The sequence below is a fragment of the Falco cherrug genome, chromosome 10, assembly GCF_023634085.1.
Source record: "Falco cherrug isolate bFalChe1 chromosome 10, bFalChe1.pri, whole genome shotgun sequence".
NCBI classification, from domain to species: Eukaryota; Metazoa; Chordata; class Aves; order Falconiformes; family Falconidae; genus Falco; species Falco cherrug.
Genome location: NC_073706.1, coordinates 7,234,585 through 7,252,687, shown reverse-complemented (window position 1 = coordinate 7,252,687; position 18,103 = coordinate 7,234,585). Strand labels below are relative to the sequence as shown.

At 40.7% G+C, this 18,103-nt stretch overlaps 1 protein-coding gene across 2 annotated transcripts in view; it reads left to right on the top strand.

Annotated features, from left to right (window-relative positions):
- PREX1 (phosphatidylinositol-3,4,5-trisphosphate dependent Rac exchange factor 1) overlaps positions 1-18,103 on the top strand; it is a 165,191-nt gene that overhangs the window by 61,912 nt on the left and 85,176 nt on the right. For both annotated transcript variants that reach the window (XM_055721668.1, XM_055721667.1), the window contains exons 2-4: positions 3,624-3,695; positions 8,104-8,226; positions 14,997-15,101. In XM_055721668.1, coding sequence (XP_055577643.1) covers positions 3,624-3,695; positions 8,104-8,226; positions 14,997-15,101 — 300 coding nt within the window. The remainder of the gene's footprint in view (positions 1-3,623; positions 3,696-8,103; positions 8,227-14,996; positions 15,102-18,103) is intronic.

Genomic DNA, 18,103 nt, shown 5'->3' with positions numbered 1-18,103 from the left:
GTGTGATTGTTGTTTCAGTGTAGTGTGTATCATAAGCTGCTGTCCTTCCCTGAATCCCTCATGGTTCCTAAGTATACAAAACCAACAGCATACCATGGTAGAGAGTTCTGCTTTGGATTGTGGCTGAGAGGTGATTGTGGTCATTGTGCTGTGTCCTAGGGTTGATTTTCAGTGTCCCCAAGTCCTAGGAATGTTTTCCAAGAGCTCCCAGCAAAGCTGACTCCTGTGCTTCCATGTATTGCTGGAGGATAGTGAGTTCATTTTTACAGAGATCAAAAGTATTGCAGATGAAGAGGGTTATACTAAGGAATCCCTGAAAGTTCCTCATGGAAAATGTCAAGGACTAGACTCCTTGAATTAATATATGAGTTGTGTACAGTGTGAAGAGGTTGGAGCAGCCAGAGAGAGCATTTGCCTCAGTAACTTTTTAGGTGCCCAGAAGAACTTTTACCGCTTCAACTACTTTCTCTTTAATAATAATGTGTTTTGGAATATAAATAAGATATGGGCATGGCAACTTTCCTAATATTCATTAGGACCTCCCTCTCTGTTTTCATCTCTCTCACCACCCTATCTCTGTTTTCATTACCTGTCATATCTCCTGGCCCAAATACCTGTCTGGTTTTCCAGATAAATCAATAGCTCTAATAAAAGATCATACCACTCCCTGTAGCTATGTTTCCCAAAGAGGGTTGCATACTACTTGCGTAATGGGTCTTTGAATCTGTGTCATCAGGTGAACAGAGGGATGGTGTTGGTACAGATGAAATTAGAGGCTCATAAAACTGGTAGTGCAAAAAAAAAAAAAAAAAAAAAAATCACTTGAGAATTTTGGAAAATACTGACCTGAATGTATAAACAGCGTCTTTGGGAAAGGGGTTGCTTTTTCCAAGCTAGAAGTGGTTTGGAAGGAAAGTGGTGTTGTCATGTGAACAGGGCATGCAACATTAGCTCTATGAAGTGCTGTTTAATAGCTTGTGTTTATCATGCTTTTTAATTTGAATGACTGTGTTGCAAAAGATTCTGTTTGCACATGAGAACATATTGGAAACTGGGGAACAAATAGGTCTGCATCCACTAAGTTTTGATATTTTTTAGGGGATTGCATTTTGGAAAGTAGACTACTAAATTTCTTGGACGAAAATTTCTCGTAACTGTTCTATTTCATTATTACTGGAGTGACTGCTGTTCATGCATATCAAGACAAATCGGAGGCTGTAGATTTGACAAACTATCTACAAAGTTGACTGCCTCTTTCTCTTTTATGTCTTTCATCCTTTTTGCTCTCTCCCCATGCCTTTCTTATTTTGATTTTTCTCTCTCCTTTTCTCCCTTTCTCATGCTCACATTAGATGATCTTTTCAGACAAGCGTCACAGAAAAGCTGTTTTTTAGATTAACACAGACTCTGCTTTTTTATTGAACTAGCCTGTAACAGCTAATGTGATTTGCACTTCTGTTTACCACCTTTCTAATATTAGACCCGCCATACTGGGACTAATACGCAGGTAACTATTAGCCACCAGTGGAGCTGCTAATTGTGTAGATTAATTAATCATTCCAATTGGATTTGTTGTCTCCAAACAGAGATTTGATTAAAGCAAGAAAGGGTCTCTGTCTGCCTTGTCTTTTGAGAATGAGTGACTTTAATATGATGTGCTACTTGTATAAATCAGATGCCTGATTATTAATGCTCAGATATCACACCCAACACTGAAGTGGGAGGGCAACAGCTATTCCTGTCAATCCTCCTGCCATTAGTCATCAGGCTGAACACCTCATCTCAGACAGTTTCCTGACTGTTGCCAAGGTGCTGGGCAGTACATTAACATTGCAGCAGTTCCTGGCCACGTTGTTGGCAAGGGGGACTGGCTGGTTCTTATAAAATGTCTCTTCCGCCGCTGGCACATGTCCTGTCCCTTTAATGCAGGAGTCTGTTCTTCAGACTTACTCCACACAACCTGCTCCAAGCTCTCCATATCTAGCTGGAATCTAGCCAGGATCGCCTTCCTGTTTAGCAATACAAGAGAAGCAACAGGGTTATAGTTCTTAAAATTTGTTCAAAAGCAGGTCGAGAGTCCACAGCTGAAAACAAATGTAGGGTTGGTGTGCCTCATTAATTAATCTCTGTTTTTATTGGTGCTTGTCCTGTAAAGTGTGAATGGCTGATGAGTGACAGAGAGTCATGGCTAAGCAGAATCAGAGATGTGCCCCTTTTAGTGCTGGAAGTCAGACAGCGGGACATGTTCACTGTCTTCCAATCGAAATACCAGAGGAGAAGGCATATCATAAGCTCGTAAGTTTGGTTCAGTGACATTGCTTCTTATCAGGTTGTAAGCTGCTGCCAGTCCCAATGGGCAACAGGCAAAAAGAAAAAGCTGAGTGTGCATCAGCTGACATGGGTATTGCTCAGGAGTAGTTCAACTCTTAAAAGCCTTTTATTATCAAGCTGTAACAAAGCTGCTTTGTACCATAAATACAAAGAAATGACCTGCTTCCCCTCTCTGTCTCAGGTGGGTAAGAAAAGTTCCTTTCTTTGTTGTTCACAGCCTCCCCAGGGCTCCCTCCTTTGTGTGGAAGGCAAGTCAGAAACCACTAACAAGAACAGAGAGGAAAGCCCTCTGCCCTTCTGTGCATGGGTCATGTAGCTTATCACAGATTCTGTCCTCACTGCCTTCCTTTCAGTCTCACCTGCGGGTATTTGCATCTCTCTCTGCTGATGCCTGTGGAAGGTAAAATTCCCTGTTGTCAGTTCAGAAGTGCCCTTTAGCCAATAGCTGCTAAAACAGTGGAGACTAGAGGTAGAAATCCCATGCAGTGTGCTTTGTTAAACACTTCCCACTGAATCAGATATGTTGTGGGTATGTTCAGCGCAGATGCAAGTAGGTCCCGATTTCTAGTAGCCAGAGTTATGCTTTGAAGGCTGATACTCTGATCACTGTCCATTTGTGGCTGTCTTGGAGCTTTTTATTGATTTGCCTTTTGAAGCCAAAGTTGTGTAGAGCTGAGGGAAGGGGAAACCTGGCCTAGGTGAAAAGTTGCAGCATTATTTTGCCTTTTTTAACCAAATGAAATACAGTGACAAGGATAATGTATCCCAGGCACTGTCTGGTGATTTTCAGTTCTCTTCCCCATGTATGGAGTCTGTTGAACTCATCTGTACTCCTAGCTCATAGCTCTGACATGCCTCAGCCCCGGCAGCATGAATGTCCTTTTGTCATTCTTTGCAGTCCTTTTTGCTGACGTACATCTTGATGTGCATCAGGCACATTGCCTCCTGAAGTCAAAAAAGCCACATCTTAGAGGGGAAATCTTCAAAGAAAAAAACCAAACAGACCTTTGCTGTAGTCTATCAGTGGTAACAGGTAATTAAGTCTAAAAGTTTCAATAGAGGGAAGACATTTATTGCCAGGCAAAGCCCAACAACATTGTAGGAAATGTCTTTTGTGTTGCCCTGAATGCAGCCCTGAGTCTAAGAACTGTGGTGGTGATTTGGTAAATGTTTACATTCTTTCAGTCTTAAAGGTAATCAGCTGCACTGTGTTGATGGGAACCTAGAGGATGTAAAAGAGTGAAATCAAACTGTTTCAAGCTGTTTGAACATAATTGTTTTAATCTCTGCAGGCATTTCTTCACCGAATCCGCCAGAATGCTGTGGACAAAGCCGAGAAGTACATAACAGAAGAGAATGTTAAGGTATCTCTTCTATCTTCTTCATTTTCTTGGTTGGGAAAATCATATGTAATGAAAGACTAGGTTCACGGATATAAATATCAAATATCCTCCTGTCGTATTGATAGTTATTATTAAACTGGCTCTCTAAGGAAAAGAGGCTCATGGTGACAGTTTATCTGTCAATCTGTTTGCCCATTTGTATAGCTGTCATCTTCCAGCATTTTTTCATCCCACCAGCTGATTTCAGTAAAATTTGACAACAGTGTAGTGTTGTCAGAGATACTAACTTTTGGCAGGATTTGTGAAATGGTGGGTAGAGGACAGAGACGCCTTTTCAGTGTCTTTGAGAGGAAAGGCAGGGAATGCACAGCCCTTGTCTATTTTGCTTGGCAGTATTCACTTAGCCATTTTGCATCTGCTGTATTTTACAAATCTAGAATGGATAGGGCTTCTGAGAAGGAGTCAGGAATATCCCTCTGTATTCTAGTGGGAAGAATGTGGTTTCTTGTGGGAGGACTAAGTAATGTGAGACCCTTGCACGAAGAGGTTCCTGAATGAATTTTGCAATGGAAAGAAATAAGGGACATAGAACACATTGCTGTGAGGTACTGGCTTCTCTAGTGCCTATGGTCACATGAGACCTTGTTGTTGGTTATTTTCATACAAGCAACACTTTTTTGTAGTAATTTGGCTTAAAAAACTCTCCTTGTACACATACGCATGTGAAACCAAAGCCCTCGTAGTACACATATGCAAGTGCACCTGATGATCAGTGGGAGAGTGCAGTTTGTTTGCTGTTAGAGGCTTACTTATTGGGCTTGTGTTTGATCCTGTAGCTCCTAAATGAGCTCCTAAATCAGGGCATAGCAATAATAGGTATATCACACCAGCCAGGGCTACTGCAGCTGGCATGTGTTTCCCCAAGGCTGGTTTCTCCATTTTACATACTAGTGTATCTGAATGAAGACATCCTAGCAGGGCTCTAGTCCTTGTTTTTGCTATTCATTCTAGAGGTTAGCAATACTGTAGTACTGACTGACTGGCATCAGAAGGGGCTGGTAGCAAGATGGCTTGGCAGCTTTATGGAGCTAAGCTTCTTGCTGTCTTCAAGTTTGGAGGTCCATGCTCCCCCAAAACTCACCATCTAGAGTGTGAAGTAAGTTTGAGGGTGGCTGAACAAAGACTGGACGAGTAATTAGTGATAATAGAGCTCATGTGCAGAGAAGCATGCAAAAAGTAAGTTCTGTGAGAAATAAACCTATACAACTATTTGCCAATTTGATGAACAGCTGCAGATGTTGATAAAAGGTATTATCATATCGTTATTTGTGTATCATAAAAATCAATACTAATTATGACTGCCACATAATCAGATGCAGTGCCCACAAAGCCTGTGCAAAAGAATCTCTATTTTCTCTGCTGATTTAAATGTATTTATATTTGAAGTTTCATCACACTCCCCTGGGAAAGTAAAGTATCACTTCATTTTTGTGTCATTCTTGAAGTGCCTGGGGGGTCTTTTTGTAGGCCACTCAGAGACCTCATTTATTCTTAATATTACAATACCCAACTTTCAATAACAGCGTTTATCTCCCATAGTAAAGGGCCTATGCCTATTGCTGGTGAAACAGAATCACAAAAGCAGTTTTCCTGATCAGAGTCAATATTATCTCCCCGTCCTACCCCCCTTCTCCCCCTACCTCAAGTAATTTCATTGTCTTTCCTGCAGTTCAAAGATATTTGTTGTTTCTTTCCCTTTTCTTTCTCCTTCCTTGCTGGTAGAGGCAGGACAAGCAAGGTGGTGTTGGGACTAGTGATAGCTCTGCCTACTAATATTGTGTATCTTGAGTCACCAGAGAGCTGTGAGGTGGCTGGCAGCAGCAAACATGGTAGCAGAGCCTGCATAAATAGTTTGGCAGCTTATGTAAGAAGACAACGACTGTCTTTTCCTCTCTTCATGCAGCAGAAATTTTTAGGGGAAATTACAGGGTACTCTGGCAATCAGTCACCTCTGAGCAAAAGCAGAAAGTACTTTTTAGGATAATCTGGGTTATTGCTCCCAGTATTATTTTTGCAGGTTTCTCCTACAGCTGGCAATAAGCACTGGAGATTTCAGTAATCTTTGGCCACTGTATCCCCTTTCAGAAAGGCCACATTGAGTCCCCGTGCCAGGACCAGATTTTACAAGTACTCCAGTAACTAACAGCTGCAGCAACATCACAAAAAAATGTTTTTAGTTTTATTTGCTGCCTCTTGTGGGAGTAACTCTATTGATACGTTAGTATTATGCTACGTTCACAACAGGGTGCTGATGTAGTTTCAGTGATACAGTATATTGAAGAAAGTACAACTTGAGGGCATACGCAAGCTGCCAGACATAGATCCTTGCATTAGGCTTATGAATGGTACTGTGCATTAGATATAGAAACGTATGCATTCAGGGTCTCTCTGCTGCCTTGATTTTCAAGTGACTCTTTTTATCTGCAAATTCTGCTGCAAGCAGAGCTCTGCTGATCACCACAGTATTCATTAGATTACACAGATATTCCTTGGATCAAAAAATACCCCCCAAAGACTGCTCCTGAAGGATAAAATCATCCCTGACAGATGTTTTCCTCTTCCTTGTTAATCCCCTTTTGGCACAGCTTCTGGCAAAGCCATGCAGACAGGGGTTACCGTGTCATCTCATCAGTTTCAGCCATGTGACAGAACCATTGTACGCTTTGCTTGAATTTGCACTGGAAGGTTTCTGGAAGCAATCAGATGGTCCTAGCTCCCTGTCCTTTATTTGCATTCAGAGCCCATCAGTGCAAATCCAGTGTGTTGGAATCTTTCAGTTTATTTAGAGCTGGAAAGGAGCTATGAGGCACAAGTATGCATTAATGATGGTGCATACTACCATTTCTCAGTATTCCTGAAGTGGAGAAGGAGAGCAAAGACAGGGAGGATGCAACAGGCTCGGCTCTGCACGTGCAGGCAGCTGGCAGGAGAAGTTTGACAGAAATAGTGTGCCCATACTTGAATAACAGAAGGTATAGAGTTGAACCTGGGTGCATGCAGAGAGAAAAGCTCCTTGAATTCCTGGTCTTCCCTGCAAAATCAGAGAGAAACTGGTTTTAAACCAGAAATTGAGGCTTTGTTCCTTTCTTTAGTGATTACACTTAATTTACAGGTTATTGTTTTTCTGAATTACTGCCACATCACTAGCCACCAGGCTGAATCAGTGTCACACCTGGTGAAAAAATACTACTGCGTAAAGCTGAAAAGCTTAGTATTACCATAAGGTATTTTGGGAAATGTTGGAAGATGTTAGGCTCGATCACTTCCCACATGGAATGCCAGGAAGGTGAAGGCTGGCTCTGTCAGTTCTGGGGTTCAAAGGAGTGTCACCCACTCATAGTGCAAGACCTGGGAGGATTCTTCCAATGTGAAAGCTGGTTTGACATGTGAATGCTGGTTTGACTGCACTGCAGATCTTCTCTTTACAAGTGGCATAGTTAAAGCTAAGTGATAGAAAATGTTGTCTGCAATATGTATGTCAGCTGCGAACTCCAGGATTTATTCTGCTCATTCAGGCTTCCTCCAGTGGCTGTCAATACTGATGGTTCTGTCACCATGCATCAGGACTTCTCCCACTGTGTAGACAGTATTCCATCTCCTATCTGGATATTCACACCTTTGTCTCATATTTTATATGAAGATGATTAAGACATACAAAGCTTGGGTGTTTATAGCAGCTCTTACCCTGACAGTTTATTCCTCCTAGCACATGTATATTTGAATCATGAGGGAAGATCTAGGTGTGAGATTGCACAGTTACCTTCTAATATGTGTCTAAACTAGGGGCCTCTACCCTGTTACACATGCCTTTTAGAACCACTCAGATGAGTGAAAGGGACCTCTAAAATGCTGCTTTTGTGTTTTGCAAGCATTTTACGCTATTTTGTACTCCTGTCAGTGAAAAGCTAGATTCCACGTGGCAGAGATTTGGTCTCTTACTTACAGGGGCATCTTGAACGTATCTTGTGATACGTTCAAGTCCCTTTCTTCCAGAAAGTGGTTTCTAATGCATGGGAAGGACAGGTAAATGACTTCCTGCTTCTGTCTCCTGCAAAGTGAGTTTGGTCCTTGTGATTCCAGTTACCTGGCTGATCTCATGGAATCTTCTCTAGATTGAAAGAGGTTGCTCACATTTGTCATTCTTAGATATCTGGAAAGATAACCTTCATCTACAGCAGGTACTTCAGTAGCCATATAGATTTTTGTAGGGGGCCAGGAAAGGGGCATGTGCAATGTAAATAATTCTGAGTCCCTGTGCTTTAGATCCTATCGCAGCAAATCTAGAGCCACAGTATTTTGGTGCTACTACTTTAACAAAACACTCTCAGATTTATTAACAGCTAGCAATGTCTTTCTTTTTATATTTCAGATATTATTTTCTAACATTGAAGACATTCTTGGTGTTCACAAGGAGTTCCTGGCTGCCCTGGAATTTTGTTTACAACCAGAACCTCAGTCTCAGCATGAACTGGGAAATGTTTTCTTAAAATTTGTAAGTACAATGACTTAACGCTATCTGAAAATGCAGTTTCCTGTCATAAGCTCCCATGCCCCTTAGCTAGCCCTAATCTCTAAGGCTTGTGGCAATAGTATGACAATACGTGTCTTGTATGAAAATTGTAGGTAGGGTGGGAAAAAATTTGTGAATGAGGTTAGAACAATGGAAACCACATCAAACTCAGCTAAACAACGAGGTATTTTTAGAAACTCTTCCTTTTCCTATTGAATTTTTTTTCCTTTTTTTTCCTCACCTAGCTGATCAAATTTTACAGCCGAGAATTTCTCTGCTTTGGTTCCAAATGTTTCAAAAAAGTAGCACAATTTCAAGTAAATGAATAATTTTTGTCTGTGTTTTAAAATTTAGAAAAATTGAAACCCACAAAGGATGATACATCATTTACAGTAGTTAGTGTCTGCATACATTTATCCTTCAGTAAATGAAAGGTAGTGTGAGCTGGCTTATCTTCCTGAAATGCAGCACAAGTTACAATGCACAGCCTTTTACCATGGACTAAATGAGCACCTGCATTCTGTAGCTCAAAAGTAAAGAAAATATGGCTTTTGGACTCATAATACTAGCTCAAGAATGCCAGAGATACAAAATGTGAAGTAGTTATATGATGCAAATTCACTTTGCCAGTTCTAGGTTGTTTAGAAGAATTTGATGACTACTTCTGTATCATCTGACTTCATGCCTGATAGCTGTATTATTTGTTCTCTTACTACATCTATGATATGATCATGTATGCCAGCCTGATCCAGTTAGATTGGTATGGCTAGGTGATCAGGAAAGCACAGACCCATAATAAGGATTGTGCAATTGCAGCTTATGATCTTATCATTTCTTCTTTCATTGTAATTTGTTTCTTACACTGTGAAACATTTTTGTTTTTAACTTGACCTGATTTTCAATTATGTATGTGTGCCATCCTCTAACTAATATGTATGTAGAGCATACTGTATATGCAAGATCAGTTATTATATACAGCCAGTTACAAGCTGGACTCATTTAAATGCAAAGTTACCTAATTTACACGTATAATAATTTGAAGTTGCACATTTTTTTCATTTGGAGCAGCCCTCTTGAAATGTATGAAAATTAAAAAGCATGTACATAATAGCCATTTCTTCAAGTTCTTATTAACTGCATTAAGCCACAGGCCAACTTCCTATCAAAATATATTCTATTATGCTTTCATAATAAAAATTCACGCTTTCACAGTTCATCAGGTTTGAGTGAACAGCAATTATACAACCATTCATTACAGAGCTTTACCAAATACCATGCCCCCCTCCCCACCCTGTTTAATTTTTATTTATGCAGTGACAATTATTAAAATAGTGTTGGAAAGTGTTATGTTGAGCCCATGCCCAAAAACTGTATCAGATGTGAGGACTGTGTCAGCTGCTGAGAAGCAGACTGGTGAACTTAGTTAAAGCGTTGAATACCCACTAAAATCATTCCCTACCAATAAGATACATGAGCATTCATTAGCGAGGATATTGAAGTTAGAGAGTTTTTGAGTGATGCTGTCAAATTGTCCACTGTGTTTGAGTGCCACTGAATAACCAGAAACGTTAGCATCCTGTCATTTGGTTGAATTCAGGCTTGATATATGTAGTCATTGGTAGTGTTTTCCTGTATATGTACATATAATTTTGTAACTTTTTTGCTGTTAAATTTAAAAATTGTGTTTATTTATCAAACATGCAGCAATACAGGAATTGTGTAATGCATAGGGATGAGTGCTGGTGAGAAATTGTCTTCTGATAGAGGCAGTTTGACTGAGATCAGCTTACGTTGCTGTCTGCGGAGTGCATTGCAAATAATGTGTACATCAACTGTTTCGTGATCCCCTAGGGAAGAAACAGCTTACGCAGAAGGAAGTAAAACATATGTTCAAATCAGGATATATAGAAAAAGCTGGTCTCCTCAATAATTACCTTAAGGAAATGTAGGAATACCCTTAGGAGCATTCTGGTACCTCAAGTCTGAGTAAGGAACAGTCAAGAGAAGGTTATCAAGAGAGGAGAAGATAATTGGTCCTTGCATGCAGATTGTGCTGAGGTTTTTGAAGACAAGCTTCACTGTGGGTATTTGGGACTAAGGGAGGTGGGATTTGTGCCCTGTCACAATAAAGGCTTCCACAGCGAGTCTCCAGCAAGTGAGAGGGAAACACCAGTGGCAACTGTGGTTCAGAGTCTTTGGTTCCTTTCTGCTCAGGCTTCCAAAGCTCCATTTCCCTAATTGGGACTGTTCTGATGAAGCAGAGGCATTAGTAAAAGCCTGTGCGCCTCAGAAACAGTACTCCTGAAGTTGTTTCTATGGTGTTGAAACGAGGGGTTTTTTTTTAAAAATGTTGTATAGCATTTTGCCACCACAAGAAGCCCTTGCAGCACACTTGAGGTTTATTGGAGAAAAAGCCAGCCTTTCTCTTCCAGTGATGCGTTCCTGCAAAATGGCTAAAGAGTTTTTTTCAGAATGCATGTTATTAGCCAGTTTAACCAGGGAAAATATGGGGACCGTGTGTCTTTGGTCTTTCATTTTGGGTAAGATTCTCTTGTTGTTGCAATGTGCTTAGAAGAAGTGCTAGGCAGACCACCCTTAGTGCTGCTTTTTTGTTACTATCAAATCACGGTGTATCCTCAGGGGAGTTTGCAGTGAGGAAGTCATGTGAGGCCTGTGAATCTTGAAGGTATCAGTGTATCTTCTATCATGATCGCCTGGCAAGGTCATTCTTAGTCATGATTATGAACCCGGTCATTGTCAGCAGCCAGATGTTCGCACAGCTGCTTTTCTACAGAAACTCAATGTTAAAGATGCTAATAAATTTGTTGAATCGCTTGAGAATTCTTGAAGCACTGCTTTTTCCAGACACTGCATTTCTTAGTGGTTCATGTTTTCTGTACGTTTCCTTGTATCATATATCTTTGATAGCAGTCCCCAGATTCCCCGTTAGAAGTTCTACCAGACTGCAGTGTTCGAGTCCTGTGCATGAGATCTATGTATCCTAAATTTTCTTTAATCTACATAGGCCTGACTTGTTTCCTGGTTTACCTTGGCCTAGAAGAGCCTCGCTCAACAACAGTCCCACTGATCTTCAGAAACAGGACACTGTTTTTAGTTATGAGCCTCTAGGATCAGATTCGATCCATTTATAATAATGCTAGGATGTTCTCACTCCCCTTGATCTCCAGAATAGAAGATCTTGAGTAACATCTGAAGCAAGCAAGCAGATTTTGCAAGGGTTCCAAAAGAACAATCATTACACATTGAATTTTTGAAGTATTTTAACAGACGGTGGAATGTACTTGCTCTGATATTTGGGTGCGAAAAATTGTTTTACTTAAGAAGATGGACATCATTTGCCCTAGTGTACTCCATTTGATCAGGTGATCATGAGAAGTTCATTGTCTGATGCTAGGTGCTAGAATTTTTCTGGAGTTGTAGTTTAGTGTGACTATAACAGACAGTGAAGAACATACTTAAACATTCATTCAAAATCTGAATTGAAAAATGCAGCCTTAAACAATATGGTGTGTAGAACAAGTTTTTAACATCAAAGAGAGCATATACACCAAACTTGGAATAATCACATCTCATCAGCATAGGCTCTTTTGTGCAGGTCACAAAAATGTATGACTGTCTGCAGAGCAGAAGGGCAGAGAATTGACAGGTGCTTCATTTCTGTTATCGTCATGTTGCTAGAGGTCAAGTAATAACTAGAAACTTGTTCAAAGAACACGTGTTTTCTTCTCATTTTTAGGAGCACTGTTGCATGAATGAACAGTTTTTACTGTCAAAGTCATCAGGGCTCTTCTTTTGTTAAGAATCGTATCTTCTGTTTAGGTTTTTATGTTGACAAAACTGGTTTCAGCCTGCTTTGAAACAAGAAAATGCCATGTCTTGTTAAAAATATGTCCAAATAAAATTGTTACAATTTTCCAAATGTCTTGCTTTTTCTAGTCAAAACTCTTTTCAAATCTGTGCTAATTTGTGGGCAGTTCTAATGGACCCAAAATAACATATTTGGAGAATAAATTGTTGGTTAAAGATTTATTTTAACCAAACTAAGAACAGTATAGACTTACTCCTGTTACCAAAATCAGAAGGTTTAGCTGTGTATCCAGTAGATTTGCTGAGTAAGAAGGTGCTATTTTTATGTGGTCACATCTCTGACCATAATTACGCGTCAATATAGAGTAACTGCAGGCTCAGAATTACTGAGCTAACATCTGTAATTATGTAACTGATAATTTCCTCATCAGGGGATGGGAGAGTACAGGACTGAATGTCACCCAGAGAGGAAATTAAACACTTCAGACACTGAGTAATTTAAAGCATAGTTCTCATATTTGTGGGTCTCATGCATGAAGGACAGCTGGGAAAGACTTGATGAAAGCACTCTGGTGTGTGTATAATTATTGTACTGACTTGAGCTTTAGCAAAGGGATTTTGTCATGATCTAAATACAACCTCCCAAAACTCTAGGCACTCAAAGCTGCAGTGAGAAACCTGAGCGATGACATTTTGTGTGCATTGATGTAACGGATGCTGTTGTGTTAATGGTTACTATTTTTAGTTTCAAGTATGCTGCTTGTGTGCATCCAGGGAGTTGAGGAGAGGTGAGAGGAGGAAATGCAGGAGAAACTTGTATATCTGTCTTCTTGTTCTGTAACTCTCCAGTTTTTATGGTTGAAAACAATCCTGTGCCTCTCAAATGCCTCTTCTATTGTGCTATGGACCCAGCCCTGCCTTTTCCTGCATCTGGTGGTCAGAAGCCTTTGTTTCTTTTCAGCTTCCCAGTATTAAACTCCAGTACTAATATGAACAGCTGTAGATGAAGGATAAAAGTCTTGAACATCTGCATTCCAGCTCTTTGCACCATATTCTTTGTGGCTGATGCTTTATTTGCTTTGTACCATTGTTGTTGTGTTTGGACATATATCTGTTTATTCCTAAATCTTCCTTTGGAAGTACAAGAAGGGAAAAAATTCCATCAGATTAGTGATAAACCAAACCCAAAAGCATTTTACAGTCTTTGACCATGTACATCTACCCACAGAGCATCTAACCAGAATGTCAAATTCTTCTAAACTAATATTAATGCAATTTATTTTCCATGTGACAATAGCAAAGGGAATACCCAGTAAGTGCAGCTGTATTCCCATGGATTCATGTTACTTAGCCCTTTCTGTTGGCAGTAGATTTTTGTTTGGATCACTAAGAGCTGTCTTAAAAGTAGCTAGATGTTGCAGATACCTTCAGCTAACACAGGAAGCTCTACATCTCTGAAGAGTGCTAGGAGTCCAATCAAAGCTCAAAAAAAATTCACTTCCAAGTTCTGGGGAGATTAAAAGGTTCAGGTAGAATGTTTTCAGCCCAGGATCCTAAATAGAAAATTAATGATGCGAATGCCACAACAAACTCTGGAGGGCATTGTCTACAGGCATGTTGCCCTGAGATGCCAGCTTTGGAAGTCCTCGCATATTACCCCTGGCAGAGTGCTATGCTCATGCATCTAAATTACTTTTGAGATGCAAAGTAGCTTGTCTGAGTACCTCTGCATGACACTGCATTGTGGCATAGTAGCAGACCTGAACCAGGAAAGAAACTACTGTTGTGAGAAGCACCCAAAAAAAGGTGGGACTTTTTTCGCTTCTAAATCATTTAACCGAAGAGTCTCTTGACCCTCCCTTTTATTCCATTGAATGCAATACTGAAATCACTTATCATGGCTGCGGAAAGTTCAGCCCTACCCAACAGCCTTGAAAGGATCAACTCGCTCCTTGCCTGATCTGCTCAGACACGGAAACAGATTCACAAGAGAAGCAGTAACAACATTTCAGTGTTTCCAGATATCTGGTGTTTGCAATGGGTGCAGCATCTCCAATTGTTTTCGTTAGAAAAAAAAGTTACTTGATTCTGGAGATCAGTAAAGCAGAACTTGGTGCTGCCAGCTGACCCTTGTTTCTTAACAGGGAATTTCATTCCACTGCATGTGCTGGTGGGTGTGACATGTTCCAGTGTAAGTACCTCAATCTAGTTATGAAGCTACCTTTCCCTTCCTGTAATTTCTGTAGTATGTTGGGTTTTTTGTGTGTATTTGATTAAATTCTTGCATTGAGGGAAATTGTTATGGACAGCTGGCTCACTGATTAGTGTTGCATTGAAATAGTGAAGTCTGCTGTTCGTTTCAGAACACAAAATGAGCCAGCCAACTTACTAGGGGTTCCCTCTCAGCCCTGAAAGGCAGGGGATTTCCAGCTGGTTGCTGTGTGTTATAGTTCCCCTCCAGAACTCTGACCTTCTTCCAGGCCTTGGTTCTTCCCAGCCACCTCTGCTTCTTCCTCCCTAGGCTGTGGTCAGCACAGCTCAGAAATGTCAGCGCCCTTGCTCCTGGCTTTACTCTGCTCCTGGCTAGTTTGCTGGAATATCCTGACAACATGTCAAGTATCTTGGAGATAGCAAGATCCATTCTTTAGCAAAGAATATATTTTTTTGGTGATGCGTTAAGAGGAAAAGTGCTGGAAGTCTCTGCTCAGAAAGCTGATGTTAACTTACAACACAGTAAGTTAGAAATTAGTGGAACACCTGTATACATTATTCACATTAGAGGAATGTCACGCGCTTCATGTAGACTAGAACCCTAATGCCACTCTGAATGCATGCCCATTTTTAAAGAATTTGGTATCAGACTGAGACAAAATAGTCACTCCAGTTTTGTCTGAGTCAATAAGTTACTATGTTTTTCCTTGCAGAAAGACAAATTCTTTGTGTACGAGGAGTACTGTAGCAACCACGAGAAAGCACTCAGACTGCTGATGGAATTGAACAAGATCCCAACAGTGAGAACATTCCTTCTGGTAAGCACCTTCTCTAGCACTCTTGACTTAATGATCTGACTTTGCACTGTACTCATAATAACCCTTTGGTATCCCAGGAATGCCGGGCATTTTGCAGACATTATCCATTCAAGGTATGCTGCACTCAGGATGGATAGGTATTGAAATCACTGATGAGTTCAGGCACAGAACTATGTCTGTGTATGGTCTACTATCCTCTGGTATGAATGATTTCAGTGGAAACAGGGAAGATTATTATTTTTTTTTTTAAGTAGCAAGAGGAAATTAGAGCAAAGATTGTGAAAGGAGTAATGCAATAAGTCAGTGCTGGGTCTGTGACTAGTTCCCAGTGGATCTGATTCCCTGCTCAGTTCTCTGACCAATTCACCATCTGCAGACCCACCAGAAAAATATGGCCTGCTTCTGACGTCCTTTTCCCCATGAGTCCAGTTGTGGGCAAGAAATGTAGTCTGGATGAATTGTTTTGACTGCATGATTGCTGCTTGTATCAAAAATGACCTAACTTCCCCATCCGACCCATGATGTATTAGAATCTATGTTGGGAGGGACTGTGGTATACAGCCTTCAAATGCTTCTCATAGAGGCTGGGCTTCGGAGGAGACGCAACCAGTAGACAGTGCCTTCTGCCCAGCATTCCTCCTTTTTCTTTCTTTTCATGGATGTTTCTCCTCCTAGCTTTCACCCCAGTTCTGCTTGATGTTAGAATATCTTGTTTTCCTAGCTATGGATGTATGGCATTTGGAATGGGGTTGGCATGTAGGTTGGCATGGCTGACTAAATCAGCTCGCTAGTTTTTTTCCTTAGTAAATGCTATGAGACAAAAGAAAGGCTGTCTTTTTGCTAAGAACCTACTCTTCTTTCTGCTCTTTCCCAATATAGTATGGCAAAAGAAAACTTCTGCATAATTGTCTGTCACAAGCAGGGTCAGAGCATTCTTTTAGCCACAAAATATAGGCCTCAGAGGGAGCAGCAGGGACAAGCACTCATGCTGTTGGGTAGTCAGAATCTTTGTCATGTCTGAGTTTTAATGAACCTTGTTAAACCATTGGTTTGAGTCACCAAATGACCCTTTCCTTGTTTGTGAGTTCCTCTGGGTGCTTCTGTTGAGGGAATCTAATGGGAAAGAGGAGAGACAAAATTGCATGTAAACACCATCCTTCCCAACATTCAGAGGGTTCTGCACTTCAATTGGATTGGCAACAGCCTCATCTCCGTGTTACCGGCAGCAGCTGGCAAACTGATGGCGAGGCACATAAAAGATGTCACACGGTCTGCTGTGGCTTGCTTTAGCACCTGAATCCAAGAGACTCTTAAAATAGCAGTAAATACAGGAGGAGAGGTTACACTGAAGTGTCTGCTTTGCTGTGGTTGCTGTAATTTCTTCCAGGTCTCCCTTATCTTCTCCACTGCCTCCTAACACCAATGCTATAATGCCACCATGGAGAGAAAGCTGCATTCAAATACAGAGCTGTGCTTGTGAGGATAGATTTGGACCAATTGCCCTCTCACAGCTGCTGAAATACAGAATGTGGGAATGTGTTTGAAGAATCAGTAAGTGTTAAAGGGCAGTTTTGAGCCCAGAGCTAGAGAGAGGGCTGAAAGAAGAGAAGGGAAGAACTGAATCACTCGAGAGCTGGAAAATTGGACAGGGAGCGTTGTGAGCTGGTAGCCAACGTCACAGATCTAGAGTAGCCTGGGGAAGGGTTATTTTACAGACGATTGTCTGTAAAAATACCAGTTAGGACTAATGAGATTTATGTATGATGTCTGTGAACATTCCTTGCAGAGGAGGATTGTTGAACTACTGCCAAGGACCAAATTTCAGATTGTGTCTGAGCTGCAGCTTACATTTCACAGGGGAAAATGTTATCAGTGATGCCCCAAAGCAAGCACATCTTGGCTGAACTGAATTTAAACTTCAGCTCCTGTTGACAGGACAGGTTTGCAACAGGGGTGATTTTTGGAGCAAAGTTGTCCAGATTCATGGTCAAACATAGGAATGTAGACTGGTTTATCTGAAATAGATTTGAAGTCTGTCTGAGTCCGCTACCTGTCTCTGGCAGCAACCAATAACAGAATCTTTAGGGAAATGTATAAAAATCTTACAGTAGGTCAGTATTTGTTTATCATACAGACATTACAGATTATTGTGACGATATAAGGACAGGTCAAGGACTGTAGATTTTTTTTTTCAGTGCCATACACGATTTTTATACTCCCCTTTCATGTCAATCCTGAGAAATGAATTTCCATAATCTACTGAGAAGTTCAGCATCACTTGTTTTGAGGTGGTGTGTGCAAATTTATCTGTGAAATGATTCTTCTGGAATGAAGGCCTCTCCAAATTTATGTGAACTCATGTGAGTATTGCAAGGATTGATCAGTTGCTGCTTCTGTTCCTCAGCCTAAAATCTGTTTGGACTTGGTTTTTTTGGTGCATTGGTCCAATACTTGTCCTCTTCCTTACTATGTTTAAACAAAACTTGGAGAGTACTAGTTTTTCTAGGCAGAGAAATGCCTTTCACCTTTCTGTTTGGAAGTGACAGATGAAACCTTATTTCCTTACATTTCATTGCCTCTTGCACCTCCTACCTACAAGGTAGCCTTGCCTGCATGTCCTGTAGCATTTTTTTGCTGGACAAGCAGCAGCATATGCTGTGACTGGTTGCGAGCTGCATGTTAGTCAGCTGGTGCACCCATGCTGTTTGTCCAGCTGTGCTTAGACATAATGTTTTGCCAGAGACTTGGTGGATGTGATGTAGAGGACTCATTTCAATTTCACTTCGATTTCCTTCATAATAAGGATTGAACTAGAGTTAATTACATGATTACTAGTTAGTAGGCTTTATTTTAGCCTTCAAGAGTTTTCTGGACCAACAGTGCTTTGCATAGTGAACAAAGACAAATGGTCGTATCAATTCTGTGGCTAGGCTGGCTTCTTTACATAATGGTGCATCTAGGTTTGCTGATTATCATGGTATTGTTATGACAGTTTTTGAGTC